At 40.6% G+C, this 19,498-nt stretch overlaps 1 protein-coding gene across 1 annotated transcript; it reads right to left on the reverse strand.

The window, feature by feature from the left end:
• Positions 1-2,043: 2,043 nt before the first annotated feature.
• On the reverse strand, positions 2,044-18,756 carry TENT5B (terminal nucleotidyltransferase 5B). Its single transcript, XM_070764585.1, has 2 exons — positions 18,166-18,756; positions 2,044-4,971 (listed from the first exon to the last, which is right to left on the reverse strand). The coding sequence occupies exons 1-2, from the start codon at positions 18,364-18,366 to the stop codon at positions 3,952-3,954; spliced, it is 1,221 nt and encodes a 406-aa protein (XP_070620686.1). The 5' UTR covers positions 18,367-18,756; the 3' UTR covers positions 2,044-3,951.
• Positions 18,757-19,498: the final 742 nt, after the last annotated feature.

A 19,498-nucleotide genomic window follows, 5' to 3' on the forward strand; every position in this document is an offset into this window, starting at 1 on the left:
AGATTTTTATTAGGTTTTTTTTTTAAGAGATCAAACACTCAAAACATTGAAAGCCCCCTTTTCAGATCACAACTAGTGTTTTCTACAAGCATCCTTTTGTTTAGGAGTGATCTGCTCCAACAATAGAAAAAGCCAACCGCATCAGGTGGTTTGTGCTGCTCTGGTCAGTTTCAGAGACAACCGCCAATTACAGGATTAGGACCAGGGTTTGTGCTATTGGAATGGCATAAGAGGTAAAAACTTTGGCAAGACCCCCTCCCCCAACCTATATCATATTATATTTAAAGACCAAATTCATTTCACAGTGGAAGGATGTATTGTAGTGTTCTGAGCATAGCTAGTAAAGCTAAGAACTATGGAAAGAGGTGAGAGATAAAATCAGAACCAGACTAGATCACCTGAGCTCTTCCAGTAGCTTTAAATATTAACTTTCATTTACTTGCCTAGTCAATAGCAAATGGTTTTTGGAATAGCAGTTTAAAGTTATCTGGAAGATACAGAGCCAGGCTGCTCCCCGTATAAGCATCCATTATCACTAATCATTTGGCAATTTACAAGCCATGTTAAGATATAATTGTCTATATAATAGGATACTTGAAGTATAGAGTCCCAAATCTCAATACAACTCTCTCCATTTACTCTAGAAAGAAGAGCATAGTAAGCAGCTAACAGAGGCCTGGTAGCAAAGGCAATGCATAAATCCCATGTACCTATGAGTCTCTTCTTTGTTCTCTCCATCTAGAACTGTTTTGAAAAGTAATTTAAATATATACTGAAATACTATTACATTAGGAAGATGTGAATCATTTTATAACTTGGCAGAAATAATGTGACATCTGTGTAACAATGTTCCCTATCCTTTTTTATTTTCCTTTGGGCACCCTAGTGTGGTAGCCCTCTGCCTCAGATCGTACCATATATGAACTGGGACAAGTATCACCCAATCATTAGTAGAAGATACAATCAGCAAAGTTAGAAGGCAGAAGACTGCAGTGAAACTTCAGTGTGGCGTTCCCTACTTCCTTCCACCTTCTCTGCAAAAGCCAATTATGCCCTTAGAAGGAGAAAGGATAGCAGTTTGGAAGCCACCTTTATTCCTGAAGCCTTTTCATTTGGGTTGCCTAAAACAGCCTTTCCTTGTAGCCCAGTTTATCTAGAATGTACAGGTTGGGGAAGGCTGACTTAGATCAATTTTGTGTGGGGCCGAAGGGAGAATTGAGGATTAGAAACCAAAGCTATGGTACCTTTGTATGATTAAGTAAAGTAAATCCAACAGAGTTCAATACATTGTATTTATTTATGGTGACAGATTCTAAAGAATCCAAAGTTATTGTATGTCAGGCTTATTGCATGACAGATTTGCTAGCCGCAGAACACATTCAAACACAAGTCTAGAAGTGCCATTCATAGTGTCAAACTCTTCAGGATATTCTCATGCGCACAAGGAAAACAGCAGTATCACAGCAGATACATCTGGTGCAGTCTCTACTTATATTTCACCACACATCCCCATACAGCAAAAAGTGCTTTTTAGAAAAAGCGCCCAGCAAGCCCTTGATTACATGGGAGAATTTTTTCCCCCAAACACAGCATTGATCTGGTTTTTTTTTATAGAGGCAATTTTTACTATTTAAATTTTCACCCATCATTTTAGCTAAAAACATTGCTGTCAGCCAGCTGTGCGGTTTTAGTGCAAACCCATTTCTCTCCTTGTAAATGTGAATTATCAAAATGGTTGTCACAGGAGACAGTCTGGAAAAGCAAAGCCTTCCTTTCAAGTGGCAGAGGAAACCTGGGGCAGCCCTCTTAATCATCAGGCATTGCAGCCATGTTCATTGCAAAATATGGAAGTCTTCACCATTATAGAGATCATCTAAAGGTGAGGTCATCAAACTCGGCAACTTTAAGACTTGTGGACTTCGACTCCCAGAATTCGCCAGCCAGCTATGCTGAGGTTGAAGTCCACAAGTCTTAAAATTGCCAAGTTTTGGAACCCCTGATCTAAAGCCACCTATATATTAAAGAACTCTATTTACACAGCACTGGATTTATCAGAATTGAAAAGTTTCTTTCAGCTTGTACAACTTGTAGAAATAACAGTGAGTAAAGTTGTGGTACGTATGGGTCAGTAAGTCAACAGTCGCTAAATACTGCCTTACCATCTCAGCTCATTGTCTCTCAGGAAGAGGCAGGGTGATTAGCTAGACAAAATCCAAGTATGTTTTTTTCTTTTTTTTTCTTTTTTTTTAGTCTGCTCCAACAACAGTTTTGATTGCAAAGAAAACAGATTAGCAAATAAATCAACCTTCAAAGATACACCATGGAGCATTTTGTGTATCCCTTAGAGAACAGGTATTCCAACAGCCAAAGTATCTGTTGCCTCAGCTTCCTAAAAAGTATAAACTAATCTGAGCTGATATGTTGTAAAATTTCCATGCAATCCAAAAAAATATACAAGTAGAATTATTGTGCTGGGTAAATAATTATTTCAAAACCTAATTTGATAAGACATCAACTATTTCTTGTTTACAATTGTCTACAGCTCTCTCATCTCTTGCATATTCTACTGCAGCAAGGGCAACACAAGGAATTTTCTCTACATTGAAATTTTATAAGCAAAAGCAAGGCAATGGACCTGTGCCAATCAAATCCAATCCAAATGTATTTTTTCTAAATCAGATTTGAATTGTCAATTCAAATGTTTGAACTGTGTTAATCCAACTTGTAAGTTCAATTCAAACAACAGTTGTCTAAATTGGATCACTTCATCTGATTAAACGCATCAAACCTAGTCTTCAATTTGATGACTCGTTTCAATACATCACTGATATATTTTCAAATTAACACTATAAAGTTTTGCACAGTCATAACAAGCAGTGTTAAAATGTTTCCTTAGTCTAACATGGAGTCAATTAGGTAGTCACAGACACCCAACAGGAAGAGAAGCACAATTCTCAAGATACTGTAGTGGGCTATTTGACAGAAAGCTGAGAGCTTCTGGGCCAAGGACTAACTGGTTCTTTTTGTTAACCAGGACAAAGGCTATGCAGGTACCTTTTTTATTTTTTGGTCCAGCTCATTTTTACTCTAATATCATTGACAGTCGTAGAGGCTTTTAAAGCCTGGGAACAACTGCTCTTTGCATGAAAAAGATCTATTAAATCCATACAACAAAATACTGACTTTCGTCGAAGAGGAATTGTTAGGGTTTTGGCACTGCACATTTAAGTTGAATAATAATTCAGGATAGTTCCTATTTTCTCTGGTAGCTTTTGTAATGAGGGCATATAATCCATCTCATTAGAAATTCTCAATCATTATGAATTGAACCCCCATTTAGTTCCCCATCCCAGCTCTGTTCAAACTGTTAATCAGCACTGCTGGTCCATCAGACAGCAAGCCATGTTACAGTGGCTGCTGTGGAAAGCCTCTGTCTGCCTCAGTTCCCTCGACAGAAATGAATGTATGATCCTAAAACCAAAAATTCTTGGCAAACATCCATAACTAACCTGTCAATATAGATTTCTGCCACCACAGAAAAAAAAATTACAGTATTAGTTTTTTGGTTGCAGGCACTTGTATAAGATTTCTTTGGTCCCTTAAAAGGAATTAACCATTTTGAAACATGTTCAGAAAAAAATAGAGTCTGCACAGCCATAATGCACTAAGAAAGAAAAGAAAAAATCAGCTTGCATTTAAGGTAGTGCAGCTCTGCTTTTAACCTAATCCTTTCCACCAACCTTATACATTAACTCAAGCATTTTCTTCCTGTAAACATCTCTGGTAATTAGACATATCACTGCACAATTTCCCACGATTAAGTAGACTTATAGTTCCAATGTAAGAGCAAGATACTCAAGAGCAAGAGACCTATTTTTTTTTTCCTTTTCTTCTGAACACACAGCCTCTGCTCCTTGGAGAAGACAAAGACTGGAGCTTTTTTTTCAGCATTCAGCTGCAGGGAAGCCATGTTGGGTAGGAGTGGCTGCAAGGCAGAAGAGGTTGCATGTGGGTTACGTAATAGTTGACGTTTATTTCACTGGTGTATGGTGCTGGCTGATAATAACAAGTCACATTCGTGACAGTTGGAATTATGTTCCGCTCGGCCAGGACCCGGAGGGCCAGCATGGCAATGAGGTTCAGCGTCTGTCGTCTTTCGTGTCCCATCAGGCACACCGTACTCTCATTCACCACTCTGTGTAAGGTCATCAGGCAGTCATACCTTTTGCTTTCCATCCCTACAAAGTGACTCTGGAGGTAAGACTCCAACTTCCGCTGCTGTTCCCCAATGTCAGGAAAGTCTATAAAAAACCTCGAACACATGTACCTCTGCAAAGCTTTCATGTCAACTTCTGATTTAGCTTGAAATCCCCTCACGAGTAGGTTGCAGTACTTGAGGAGCCCACCTCCTCTGATTTCCTCTGGGTTCCTAGTAGCTATGATTCGGTTCCTCAGGTGATCAATCGCCTCCTCAAAGTCCCCATACATACTCTCCCCGGTGACAGTAGGGTGGAAGTTTGCAGACATTGGATTCTCTGAGCATTCTCCAAACATCAACAGCGAGTCCAATATGATCTGGAAAGAATCAACGCTGAACTCGAACTGCCGCCGGAGAGTGTCTACAAATTTGAGTTCCACGTTCTTCCCACTGTTGTTTGACAGAGATATAAGGCTCCAGCGGTCAGTGTCATTGCACACTTTCACCAACTTCTGCACATAGGCCTCCTTCAGAGTCATGGGAGTGATCTTATCTTTGTTTACCCCTTCCGGGAGGAAATCCAGAAGACAGTCCATCACTACATCTTTTACCAGCTGGAAAATATCCTCGCTTTTCAGATCAACACCAAAAATGAGATCCAGATCTTTATACCCCAGACCGCTGTCCTGGTGCAACACGTGGCTAGCTGCTGAGCCATTCAACCTCACGTTGTGGACAGGGATGCCCTGCTTTTCTAGACGACTTCGGACCACCTGCAAAGCAAGGAGAGGCAAATTGGTACGAGTTGACAACAACTAATGGTGTGAAAAGCAGTTTCAATGGGGAATGTAACAGGCGACAGGCAAGAAAATTTGAAATGTGTGAATATGTCCTTAGTATCTTTAGAGAAAATACAGAAAATCAAGCCAAAAAGCACAGTGTAATAGCCAAATGTGAGACATTCCTATGAACCCAGTTAAATATATTGCCTGGAAATGATCAAATCTACTTGTCTCGCTGTTTGCACACTTGTCTTATGGGGAAAATAGCAGCTCAGGTGAAGACTTTTTAAATAGGAATAGTATAGGAGAAAGGGATTAACTACTAAGCTTTACCAATAATCTGTAGACCATCTTTTTACTGAACATTTGGTGTGACATTTAGATTGATCTTAAGTAGATTTCAGGTTTTGGTCCTGATTTCATTATGCATAGTTACAGAAGAACAGATCTTCCATACACTTTGTTGCTCTCCCATCTTAAGGTGACACCTACCCTGACAGGTGCAAAATAAATGTACTTTGGCCTTCTCTTATCACCTTTACTTTCAAAGTCAGGAATTCTCCTACAACTTTCTTATAGCATAAATGATAGATATAAATTTGAGGTTCTGGTATGAAATATAAAATAAGTTTGATGTTAGTTTAAAAAACTGGTGAGTGATATTCTAGATTGCCAATGTTTAATGACAAAGGAATGCTGCTCCTCTATGGACCTATAACCATACAGCTTTAAACATCTTGTGAAAAATGTAAGTTCAATTATCATGCAGCTGGAAATTTGTTCAAATTTAAATGCAACTCAGACTGTAAATACAAGCAAAATTATTACATACAGTAGGGTTGAGATTAACCCACCGTCTTTTGGTTCTCTTCCAAAATCAATTACTATCACAAAAGCAGATATTCACAAAAGATATATGAGATATTCCGATGGCGGTACTGTACTTATACACATAAGTGTCATCTTAGTCGTCATGACTAAGTCAGGCCACAATGTCAGAAGCACTGACATTGCTTCAGACAGGCTTCAGACAGACATTTATAATGAAAGCATATGTTACATCCACTTAGGAAAAAATATGTTAAGATACAGAATTTCAGACCACCAAAACCCAAAGCATGAGGATTTAATTCTATCAAAACTAGTCATTAGCCTTCTGGTACGTTTGGAGGTTTTAATGGTGTTCAAGAAAGTGAATAAATACCAACCTACTCTTAATATATCTACCTGTACAATCAGAAGAAAAACCAGATTATACAGCAACTGTACAGTTTAAGGGGGGGAATTATTTAAATGTCCTCTGGAAGGTTTATTTTTTCCTGTTTCACAAACAGCACACAAGTTGCAAACTGGATAATTTAATATTAGAAGAATAAAGCTTAGTGGTCAATTTGTATAGCTACAGTGTATCATTAGCCATCTTGCAGAACAGGCACATTAAATATTCCTTACCTCTTTTGGTTTAGAGAAAACGCACGTCAGACATTAGAACAGTAACTGCCTTTTTAGGTTATGTGCTTACGATTGGTGAACTCTGAATTTAGCACTAATATTTTCTGGTCAGAGTCAATCATTTCAGTTTACAGTACAATGAACTGCTACGTACCATTTAGTAATTTTATGGTTTTAGAGGTATACAAAGACTAGCCCTCATTTCCCTTTAAGAACAGTTGTCCTTTTTCATGTTACAACAGCATTGTTCTGCAAAGTTGTGAGGGTTTTTTTGTAACAGGACTTGAAGTAAGACATATTTCATCTAACTAATTGGACAGATGTTATGGGATGAGTTGGGAGGTTCTTATCCATATTTAATATTTCTAATATTGCTGAAGTAATCAAGTTTATGTATGCATAAATACCTGTGGACTACTCTAGCTAAATCAGAATCCTGGCTAATTTGTCAGTGTCCTTGTGTAGTATAACTAAAACAGAATTAAACCAAGCCTATATGTTTTTGTAAAAACAACCTATATTGCTCTTTAAACAACTCACTGAAAAAAGAAGAATGTGCTTTTCTATCAGAATATTTCAATCTCACTGGTTAATAGGGATACTGTACTTCCAAAAATAATTTGATCAAGAAATTTTTTGAACTGCATTCCAAAATTTATTTCAGTTGTACAGGGTGACCAAGCAGGTTAAATAAAAATGTCAGGAGGGCACAGAGTTCTTCGTATTTGCATCCAGAGACTGAAGGAGGGTGGGGGGGAAGCGAATTATATCCTTCCTTTTTGTATTGGTTTTAAAAAGCTACTTTGATACATTGAGTACCATTGTTGCTATGGTCATTTGTTGTCAAAGCTATAACGTTACATACTGTACCAGTATCTTCAAGGTATCATGTTTAAAATGGCAAAACTCCTAAACAGCATATACTGTACTGTATACAAAAACTGCACCATAGTTTATTTGGCCAGTGCTGCTTATGCTTGAGAGAGAAAATTAGAATCTATCAGCTGAAAATCTCCGTCCAATCTGTCACTGTTCAACACCTTACCTTCTAAAACCTCTTCATCAGCATCAATGCTATCTCCAACTGCTCTCCTACACCCTACAAAATTCAATTAATCACCAGCCAAACCCATATCCCACATGCTACCGCTTGCCCTCTGAAATACCTTCATGCCAAATCAGCATTTTTCCATGCTTTGCCAGCCAAGCCTTTTATACTGGCTGTTACATGTTCCATATCACACCCACCCTATAGTCATAGCTATATTCAATTACCTGAGCCCTGTATGCACCTCTATATTCTTCATAATTCATTGGCAATGGTATAATTCAGGAAAAAAATAGTAGAGGCTGCTTAAACATCAGGTGCCGGTAGCCTTTGCCCATTAAATATATTGCTCCATAATCCAAAGAGAATTCATCAAGTATTTTTAAGGAATGGCAGAGATGAGATACCACCCACTGCTTGAGTAAGATTGACTACTCTGTTTAGCTAGTCAAATTACAGGACTAAAATATGTGCAAGAATATGCCAGCCTTATTAAGTTTTGTTTTAAGAAATTTTATAGCTGCACATTTTGGAAATTACAGTACAAACTTCAGTAATCTGTAATGAAGCTGAAAATTAAAAATCTAGAAACAGAATGCTGTATTCTAAAAAAAAAAAATGGAACGTTCTATTTTCTTCCATACCATATCAAACCTCCTGAACAGAATGCCATTCATCTTGCTTTGGTGGTATCAAGAAGTTTCTGTCTGTAGATTGACATTTTTAAAAAAAATCTCTTATTAGCTTGGCTTCTGTGTTCAGAGAGTAAAGCGATAGGTGCACTAGAATTGCCTGGCAGCCATCGTGACACTCCCTTTCAGAATTTCAAGTTCTGCAGTGCCTTTTTATTTATTCATCAGATTTCCACACTGCCCATCTCACCTAAGTGACTGGGCGGTTTACAATAAAAGACAATGTCTAATTAAAGATTGAAGCAAGCATAAAACCAACACAAAAACATTAACATGAATGTCTTGCATTCCTAACTCATTTTCTCTCAAGAAGCTCAAGGCAACGCATATAGCTCTTGCTTGTGCAATTTCCCCCAAAACTACAACTAAGTAGGATAGACTGGATTAAGATACAGTAACTATTCTTAGTATCAGCTAATAACTTCCCATGTCTAAGGGTGGATTTAAATCTAGATATATTTTTCACATTCACATTTTACAGTTGGAGTATGAGATTCAAAAGATAGACCCCAAAAAATCTCCGTATGAAAGAACTGCTCTAATTCAGAGTTCTGCAATACAATTAGTACAGAATATGTAATTTTCATATAATACATTATGTGAGCACAAACATGCACTTCCCATGGAAACACTTCAGCTCCTGGCAATTCTGCAGTGAAAGGCAGCAAGTTTTGTTCAACGCTTAAAAAAATAGAACCCAATGTGCCTTGTTACATCTGAGTCATTGCAGAGGAATGAAGCCGCCTCCCATATAAAATGAATATGCAAGCAGCTTTTTGGCACAACATTAGTGCCTACTAAGCACAGTGTTGCTACTTTATAGACAAACAAATCCTTAGTAATTTGTGGCAGTGATGACACACTGAGCCGAGAAGGCTATTTAAGGGCAAATGGACTGTACTGGAAGCAGTTGGTCCAGCTTCTCACTGGGCAGAGATTACAAGCATCAAGTATTAATTTATGAACCCATGGAAGTCTATTTCCAATGAAGTATAGAAAGAGTATTCCAAAGTAATGTATATGTTAATGAACATGGATTTGTATTATAGCACTGTTATGTAACCTCTAGGTAAAGAAGTATCATCTGCAAGACCATGTGTTGTAATGGTTCCTGGGATTCAAATAATTTAACAGCTGGTTCTCTGCCCAAATGATGGGCTGGGTGGGCGTGGCTATGGTGTGTGTGTGACAGGCAGCACGCAGCCTCCTGCACCCTCCCCCCGGAGTAAAAACCAGCCACGGGGAGGGGGGATGCACCACCACCACCGTGCCCCATTTTGGGTCTAATAGGCCTTCCTGAAGCCTTCTGGGAGCAAAAATGGGATGGGGGATGCCACGCCCCCTGCACCTGTTTTGTGCTTAGTAGGCCTCTCCGCAGCCTCTTGGGAATGAAAATGGGGCACAGGGGGTCTCCTGGAAAGGGCGGGGCCAGCCAGCAATTTAACTACCGGTTCACCTGAACGAGCCTGAACCAGCTAAATCCCACCAGTGGTTACAATGCTGAAATAAAATCAAAGGATCTTCAAATCATGCAACCACAAAGCTTGTTAAATAAAATTTGGACCAGCTATGTTACATATTACACACACACACACACACACACACAAACATATACAAGGCAGAGGCCCAGGTTCAAATCCCTGTAAGGGTATGGCTGCCTGACAAGAGCAAATAAGCTCAAAATAAATCTATAGTAGTCTCCCTTCCTTTTCATTATCAGCAAAAATATGTTACACACAAGGCACACGCATATATGACAGGTATTAAAGCAATGTCCAAATTATATACCTACCAAGCCAAAGCAAAGCACAAATCTCATTCAGTAATCCAGGTGAGCTGAGTCTCACTTCCTGCCAAGACAGGATACACTTGAAGCAAATACCAAGGCTATAAATGGTTGGGTGTTCTAAAGTCAATGGAAGCGGAACTGTGATCAAGCAAACAATAATCTGCTCCAGGCTGTTGTCATCTCAGAGTACATTGTACATTCCCGATTCTAATAAGCATATTAATAGCCATACAATTTTACCTTTCCAGAAAAGTCTAAGCTGGTGAGTGAAATGGAGAGCAAATTGCTTTGAACCTATTATTCCTGTAACATTTTTCATTAAACCAGGAGTCAACGGAAAAGGAACAAAAAGAAGCTGATGTAGGCTAGAGCTGTTTAAAAAGGTGATAGCAACTGATGTACAAGTGGCTGCCATTATATTGACAAAGTTATATCAATACAATTGTGAACCATGCCTTCATTAAAGGTAGTCCTCAATCTACAACCATTTGTTAAGTTACGATGGCACTGAAAAAAATGACTTGTAATAGTCCTCACACTTACAACTGCTGCAGTCAAGCGATCAAAAAACTGGGTGCATGCCAACCTGCATGCATTTTCTACAGCTGCAGTATCTTGGGGTCATATGATTGTCATTTGCACTTTTCTCAGCAGGCTTCTGGCAAGCAGTCTATGGGAGGAGCCAGATTCACTTACTGACTATATGATTCGCTGCAATAATTCATTAATTGTAGCAATAAGTCATAAAATCAGAAGCAATTATCTTAACAATCCCCTTGCTTAACCATGGAAATTCTGGTCCCAAGACCAGTGCTATCTCATCAATCTTCCAAACCAGCTTTATGCTGTTCCCATCTTTAGGGTTCTTTTATAATATTTTGTCATTTGCAAGTTAAGCAGCCCACATAAATGTAACTGATATATAACCTATGATATTCAGCCAGGGAAAATAAGCATTAGGCTAAATTATCTGCCATGATTACATTTATTCTTTGACTTACAGGTACGACCACAATTAAGCCCAAAATTTTTGTTGCTGAGCATGAGTTATTAAATAAGTGGTACCCATTTTACAATCTTTCTGCCTGCTGTTATTAAGTGAACTTGCAGTTAATCCCAAGGTCATCAAGCAAAAAAGCTTCCCCCATTAACCTTGCTCATCAGGAAGTTGGGAAGGTCACAAATAATGATCACATGATCCTAGGAAGCTGCAACAATCAGAAATATATGCTGGTATATATAAGCACCTGAATTCTGATCATGTGACCACAGGGATGCAGCATTAGTTGTGTGAAAAATGTTCATAAGTCACTTTTTTCCAGCGCTGGTGTAACTTCAAATGGTTGTAAGTCAAGGATAGTGCATCAAAGAGGACTATAGTAGATTCAGTAAACCAGTCTTTCCCTACTAGGTATTGTTAAAATTTTGAATGAAGACGCTCAGACTGGGGAAGGCTGCTACAGCCTATTTCCCCATCCACCATTAACATCTCTGGATGTGAACCATTATCCAGATTTCTGTCACTTCCTAACCCTACACATCCTCTTTTGGTTTTACAGGCATCACAGATTCACTGGCCAAAGGTTTCAACATTTAGAAAGAAATTTCCTATATAAAATTTACCTAAATACAGTGTGTAATCATATATGCCAGTCATTAATGACCAGAGAGCCTTTCACTATATATTTTTATTTTTATTTTATACAACTTTCTCATCTAACTAGAGAATCTTAAACTCTAATGGCACTCAGCCCAGGTCAAAAAGACCAGACACCAACTTCACCAGCAGGTTTATTTTCTGCTAGCAGATTCCAAGCTCTAAATAAGCAGACTGCAGAATACCAAGTGAGAGAGGCCAACCACCATGCAAGTTAGTCAGGTCAGAATGAACTTTAAATAGCTTCATCAAATGTATTAATTATGAACTCACAAGAATGAGCCATCGTAATTTGTTTTCCATAATATTTTACATTTGTGCCTCCCTGCCCAAAAGCTTGACTAGTCTCACAATCTTTTTCGGGTGCAAAAAATGCATCGAGGCCTCAAATGAGCTTTCTTACAAATTAAGATGGAAAAGGAAGAATGTAGTTAATATTCTGGGCATTGATTCTTGTAACTGGTCACATCCCTTATACAGCATTTTGCAAAAGGGTCAACGTGTTCTCATTGTTAGAGACTTGTTTTACTCAGGTCCCAGAAAAATCCAAATATTTGCTTTTCAGCATTTTCACTCCTTTTGAAAACACAGCTGGTAGGGATTTCCATCTTCCAATACATCTGCAGCACCAGCCTTCACACATGAATTAGCACAGTACTGAGTTCTTTGGAATGGAAAGGTGACCTGAAAATAGCTGACCACGAGAAAAGCAAGGCACACTTCTCCCCACGGTCTGTGAAGCCCCTCCAAAAAATTTAGAAGCTTCTGAACAGCTGATTTGTAGTGACAACTTAGAAAAGCTTAGGCCACCCTTTCTCTGGGCACAATTGATTGGCAGGAATTTAACACTGATTGATTGCATTCCTGCTTTTATATAATCCACAAGAAAGCCCTGTACTACTTTCAAGAGCAGGCATTTACCTCTTTTTCATTCTTTTTTCCAGGAGTAGAGAGTTTGCCAACACAGCACAAACAGACTGCAACTTTTTTTTAACTCTGGATTATTGCAGCCAAATGTGAGAACGCACTGTTCCCTTTCACTTTTGCTGGAAGGGAGGAAAAAGCTCTGTAGAATTGTAGTGGGGGATCTAGTACAATCCTCACCTATGTCTAACTGACTGTTGGAAAACAATGGTTCAGGAATGCTACAGAGTGGCTTCATTCACACATTCTAAAAAATAAATAAATCATAGTTAAGAGGCAGTAGTTACACAATATGAACCAAAAGAACAGTGTAAAAGGCAACACTCATTGTTTCAAAACACCAATACATTGAAGAAATGTACTACACAATTCTTTGCACAAAACTAAGCCAGTGTTCCAAGAAGACTAGTTATGATAAAAATAAAAGCATATTTTGCCTTAACGCAGCTTGAATCAGAATACCATATTAGGCCATAATAAAGTATGCCTTTCTTGGAGAAAATCTATATGGTTGTTAATTGTTTTCACCAATTTGACAGCACCTAATCCAATTGATCTTTTTGCTACTACAACATATGTGAACACAGCAACTTTGGTTCATTAACTACGGATTATGACCGAGATGGCGAATCTATGGCACGCATGCCACAGCTGGCATGAAGAGCCCTCTCTGCAGGCACGCACATTATCGCTCAACTCAGCTCCATCGCACATGCATGTGAATACGTCCCACCGGCCAGTTGATTTTTGAGGATGTGCAGGGGGGATACATGTGAGAGATGTACATGCATACATGGAGCTTCACGCGCATGTGCAGGGGGCAGGGTTGTGTGGCTATACAGGAGCAGAGGGAAGGGTGTGGGGAGGGTGTGACGCACCCCCATGGCCAGTTTTTAATCCAAGGAGGCTGCAGAGAGGCCTATTAGGCCCAAAACAGGGTATGGTGTGTGTGGGGGGTGCGGTGCCAGGTTCCAAGAGGCTGAAGAGAGTTCCTTTGGTTCCAGGAGGCTGCAGGGAGACCTACTATGCCCAAAAGAGGGTGAGAGGGAGGTCGCATGCACATGCATGGGGGAGTGGGGGTTGCGTTCACATGCAGTGGTGGTGACAGAATGGGGGGGTCACGCATGCATGCACAGACCCCCATTACATTATGGATGCCATCACTGAATTATGATTTAGAATTATATACAAATTCAGCCACTCATAGTCTTCAACATGAAAATAAGACTTTTTCTAAAAGAGAGACACCCTTGGCAGAGACTAAGAACTTACACCATGTAGATTCCTCCCACTAGTAATCGTTATTAAAGCACACCTCCGTCCAAGATGTACTATGCCTCTAAGTTCCATACCTTTGACATTCTATTAGTTATCATTGACCCAAAAGTTTTGGGTAGTTTAGAATTGGCATATAACCAGTGGGGGGAAGCTGTGACATACAACCAGAGTTCCAGCACCCCAAGTCTAGCCAATGCGAGGGAATACACTGACTTGCTTAGCATCATATGCTTCCCTTGTAACATTTCCCAAAATTCAATTCTGAGGGACTGAAAATTCCTAGGCATTAATAGAGTTGGAGAATAAGTTGGCAACTTACATCTTCAAAATGTTCTGTGTGTAAGTTCTCACTGACAGAGTTAATAGGAAGGAACTGTGAAACTTCAAAGCATGTGTAGCCTTATATTGTCAACAAGGTTAAGAACAAGTTCCACCTGTCTTTAACATGAATTTGTATGTAAGTCAGAACTCATACTTACAAATTGACTGCCTATTACTAAAAATTGTGGACAGCTTTCTCCTTCCTAGAGATTATAAACTGCTAAAGATGTGTTATTTTTATAAACAACTGAAAACAGTTTGTATATTAAAAACAGGCAGCTTCAGTGGTTTGTCAGCTTAAAGAGAATTCCATCTGCCATTTAGTAATAGGGAACCCATTCGTAAGTATGACTAATCTGTAAATCAGATATTTTTAATCCAGGGATTGTCTGTACAGTATATCTAAGTTAACTCTAGCCACTTATGAAAGACTTGAAACCAAGGGACTAAAGGGTCCGTTTTCCAAAATGTCCAGTCCTTCATGTATAACTAATTTATACCAATGTTCACAAGCCCAAGGTTTCATCTAAGAATTCTCATTGCATCTGGACACCAATTATTGGAACCTGCATATATTTAACTCCACCCATTTTAAATGCTGTACAGCTCTGGTTAGGTCAGGACTGTCTTCTAAATAGGGCACGTAAAGATACCAGTGATTTCTACTCCTCAAAGTGAATGGAAACAGTGTATTAAATCATTTCTATGCACTCTACTTATACTATATAATAGAAATAACTTTTTCTCCTGCTCCCAAACTAATTGCAGTCATATATTTTTCTTCTTAAGCGTCTTTGATTATCAGGAGTTGCAGTCCTACAGCTTCATTAATACGTTCTTCACAAATCAACACAGCATTCTGTTCCAAATGTCTGATGGCCTAGGTCAGGGGTAGGCAAACTTGGCTCTTTTATGACTTGTGGACTACAACTCCCAGAATTCCTGAGCCAATCATGCTAGCTCAGGAATTATGGGAGTTGAAGTCCATATGTCATAGGAGAACCAACTTTGTCTACCCCTGGCTGAGAAAATCCATGCGGGAAAACATTAGCTGGCAGCTAATTTCTCTTACTGTCACTGTTGTGAACCAATGTATTGAAAAGCCTTGTGGCATCTTAAAAGCCCACAAATATTATGGCATAAACTGTCCTGAACTACAGGCAACCTCACGTATTAAAACACAATGTAAAAAAATAATATAGAACTTTTTTTTGACACAGAAGACCTAAATGATTACCCCACCGCACCCCAGAATAAATCTCAAAGATACTTTCCTCCAAATCTCATTTTTCTTGGGATTACAACCTTTTTCACTTCATAATGCAACCATTACAGCAGCCATCCAGTAGGCAGTTTACTTTTATACTAATATTTTATACAGCTGCTTTACCCCTTCCTAGACAAAATAATATTTAAACTAATGAATAGTTTAAGTTTTAGCTATGTCTCAAGAACTTGAAAACTGCAGTTTAGAAAAAAAAATTATCTCACTAGTATAACATAATTGAAAGCCTGTTATTGGTTTACCTCATGTTATTGCTAAACACAACATAGTCATTATGGTTACTATTGTCTGTATCTCCACAATATAGTAATTCAAAAATTAATGCAAGAGTTTGGATGCCCAAAATCTATTAGCCAGAAATAAACTAGATCTTTGACCTGAATATGCATATGAATAGTTACTGAGCATTAAACTATTGTCTGCCATCTACAGGTAATCTAGTCAACCTACAACTGAGCTATTCCTGCAGCAAAAAAGTGCATTTAAATTTATCCACAGAAGATTAAAGTTCATGGCAATGAGAATGTAGAATTAATGCTAACTTAATTAATAGAGATTATATTAAACTATCAAGAGCATTTTTAAAAGGACTGATCTTCTAAGAATGTACACTATGTCTAATTCTATGGGGTTGGATGGGGTAGTAGGTGGCCAAATGTTGCTTTAAACTATTACTTGGGAGCTACTCTGGTGGCTCCCTTACTACATTTTTAATCTTTCACTAGTTATTACAATATTTTTTTAAAAAATACTATTAAAAGAAGAATCTGGTAGAACCGAACACTTAAAAAAACAAAATCCCCCAAATTGTGACAGCGATTAACCTACCGTACATCTCATCTTGACACTATATAACTCTGGAGTCTACCCGGGTTGATATCCTAAAACAGCTAAATAATTCCAAATAAACTCCGGGATGAATGTATTCCATCAATGACATGGCAGCTCTTTGGGAAAGCTCCCAGGAGATGCCATCCCCTTATAATGGGCCTTACCTCCAAGTTCAGCAGTTGTTTAAATCAATTTAACAGAGTCCTATTCAATTTGACCAGGGATCCCCAAACTTGGTAACTTTTAAGACTTGTGGACTTCAACTCTCAGAATTCTCAAGCAAGCATAGTTAGATTGATGGAAATTGAAGGGAGGGGATGACACTTACCACCACCAGTACCTACAGACTAAAATCAGGGGTCCCCAACATTGGCAACTTTAAGACTTGCGGACTTCAACTCCCAGAATTCTCCAGCCAGTTATGCCGGCTGGGGAATTCTGGGAATTGAAGTCCACAGCTCTTAAAAGTTGTCACGGTTGGACACCCCTGTCTTAATATGTCCCTTTTCCTTGGCTCTGTTCTGCTTATTCTCAGCCACAATTATCCTCAGAATGTCTGGGAGTTAAAGTCCACAAACCTTCAAAGCTGCCAAGTTCGAAGACCTCCAGATTCGACTCCAAACAATAATGCAGTTGATTTAATTTTACAGAGGAATTAACGAGTCTGTCATTTTATTTTTATTTATGAAGAGTTGGAAGGGACCTTATAGAGTGATCAATGCCTGGAATGCACTACCCGACTCTGTGGTTTCTGCCCCAAACCCCAAAAACTTTTAACCTTGGATTGCTTACAGTCGACCTCTCCCTGTTTCATAAGCGCACCACTGTGCCTACCCTCCCTGTCCTACTGTCCTGTTTTTTTAATCACCACTTTTTATCTTATGTTTATACAAACTGCTATCCTATACCTGTTTGAACAATAAATAAATAAAATAAATAAAATAAACTTATGCTATGCTCACACAAACTACTATCCTGTACCTGTTTGCCCAATAAATAAAAATAAAATAAACTTGTGTTATGTTTATACAAACTACTATCCTATTTGCGTGTTTGGCAAATAAATAAAAAATAAAATCAGAATAATAAAAAAATAAAATTATAGGTCATCTAGTCCAACCCGGCTGCCCAAGCAGGTTGGACTCTCCAGGCTTCTCTCCCCACCCACCCCGGCCGCTACCACCCCATAGGCGAGAGGGAAGCTTCGGTGCCTTTTAACCCACCTAAAACCAGAAAGCTTGGAGCCGTTACCACCCTTTTTCACCTTAAGCATCTTCTCTATTTTTTTTTTTAAGGCGGGCGGCTCCTCCGCTCAAATACGCGCAGCTGCAGATCCTGCCGGGCAGCGGGCGGCCCCCCTTTTTTTTTTAAACCCCCACCCCACCCGAGGAAGCCCGGAGACCGGCTATTGCATTTTAGGAAGCCCTGGAGTATGTCGGGGCGCATTCCGAAACACTGACGCGGTTTCCCCCCGCCTGCCTGGCCTCTTCCCCCCACCCAACATCCCGGCCCCGAAGGAAGGACAGGCACCTCCACCGCCCCGTCAATCACCCCCCGAAAAAAGCCGTCTGGATTAATGAGGTAAATTACTCCTGCCACCCCCACCCCGTGTCAATCACCCCCCGAAAAAAGCCGTCTCGATTAATGAGGTAAATTACTCCCGACACCCCCACCCCGTGTCAATCACCCTCCCGAAAAAAGGAGCCTGGATTCCTGAGGTAAATTACTCCCGACACCCCCACCCCGTGTCAATCACCCCCCCCCCGAAAAAAGCAGCCTGGATTCCTGAGGTAAATTACTCCCGACACCCCACCCCCCCGAAAAAAGCCGTCTGGATTCCTGAGGTAAAATCACCCCCCACCCATATACACACACTCAAAGCGTCGCCTTCGGTCTCCCCTCACGCACCTGCACGATTCTGCGGGGCCGCACCGACAAGGTGGGGAAGTTGCCGCGGCCGTGGATGGGCACGGCTTCCTCCAGGATGTGGTCCAGCCGCTGCACCTGCTTCCAGCTGAGGACGCTGAAGCGCCCGTCCCCGTCAGCCGGCGTAACGGCCGGCGGAGTTTTCCCCGAACTGGCGGCAGCGGCGGTTTCCGTGGCGCGCATCGTGAGGAGAGGTACGAGTGGGTGGGTGTCTTCCCCGAGGGAGGCAAGAAAGGGCGTGCGGAGAAGGAAAGGTAAAGCGCTGGATGCCCCAACCGAAATAAAACCACCAACGGCTGAGTGTGTGCGGGGGGGTTGAGCGGTTGAGGAAAACCGCCTCGCTCCCCGCCGGGGGAAAAAAAATCACCAGAGGAAAATTCCAGAAGGAGAAGAAAGGGCGCGAGGCGAGGGTGGGGGGAGAGAAAAACCAACACCCGAGGGAAGAAATCGGTCTGAGGGAACCGGAGGGGGCGGGGAAAGGGAAGGCGTAACCTCGGCGCGTGCGAGAGCCAAGTGTTCCCTTCCTTCCACCCGTCCCCTCCCTCTTCTCGGCGCCCGCTTGAGCACTGCGGGGAGCTCAGCCCCAGCGTCGTTTTATATACCTCGGCGGGGAGGCGACGCGATTGGCTGGGGTCGGAGAGCCAATCTCGGGCCGGCTGTAGAAAAGTTCGGGGCGGTTGCCATTGGGCGCGAAAGGAGGGCGCGGCGCGGGAGTTCGGAACGGCGGCCCGCCCCTTTTGGTTATGAGACTGTGAAGTGGGCGGGGAAAGGGGAGGAGGTTTGGAATGGAGGGGAGGTGACGGGAGGAGGCGTTGGCCCGCTCTGACGTCAAAGGGAATCCTGCCCACGATTGGCTGTCAGGGATTTGGAGCCTGAGAAAAGGTAAGCCTTGCCTAAAAGGCCAGGCGATTTTGATTGATTCTCCTCCGCTGGGCTGGAGCTGATGAGGGGCGAGGTGTCCTTGTAATACAGCGGTTTTCAAGTTTCCTAATGCTGCGCCCCCTTAATACCTTGTGGTGACCCCCAACCATAAGTCTAGCGTCAATTCTCCCAACAGAGCTTTAAGGGGCGTACATAAGTGCACTGATGTGCCTATCGTCCCCTGTCCAATTGTCTTTCCTTATCCCTTTTATCTTATATATTCTCTCCTTTATATATATTCTCTTCCTATCTACTTCTCTTCTTCTTTACTTCCTATCTTTGTATACATTACTTAATGTCTATTCTCTTTCATATGTATTGTATTGTATATTGGACAAAGAATAAATAAAAAAATAAATAAAAAAACCTGATTGGCAGAAAGGTCAGAGGGACA

Source organism: Erythrolamprus reginae, chromosome 11 (assembly GCF_031021105.1).
Source record: "Erythrolamprus reginae isolate rEryReg1 chromosome 11, rEryReg1.hap1, whole genome shotgun sequence".
In the NCBI taxonomy this organism is placed as follows: domain Eukaryota; kingdom Metazoa; phylum Chordata; class Lepidosauria; order Squamata; family Dipsadidae; genus Erythrolamprus; species Erythrolamprus reginae.

Excerpts from the sequence above, each read along its gene's own strand:
- TENT5B (XM_070764585.1), bottom strand. The coding sequence starts at position 18,366 with ATGCGCGCCACGGAAACCGCCGCTGCCGCCAGTTCGGGGAAAACTCCG. Across the intron at positions 4,972-18,165 it reads GGCCCCGCAGAATCGTGCAG|GTGGTCCGAAGTCGTCTAGA; the intron begins GTGCGTGAGGGG and ends CTTGCTTTGCAG.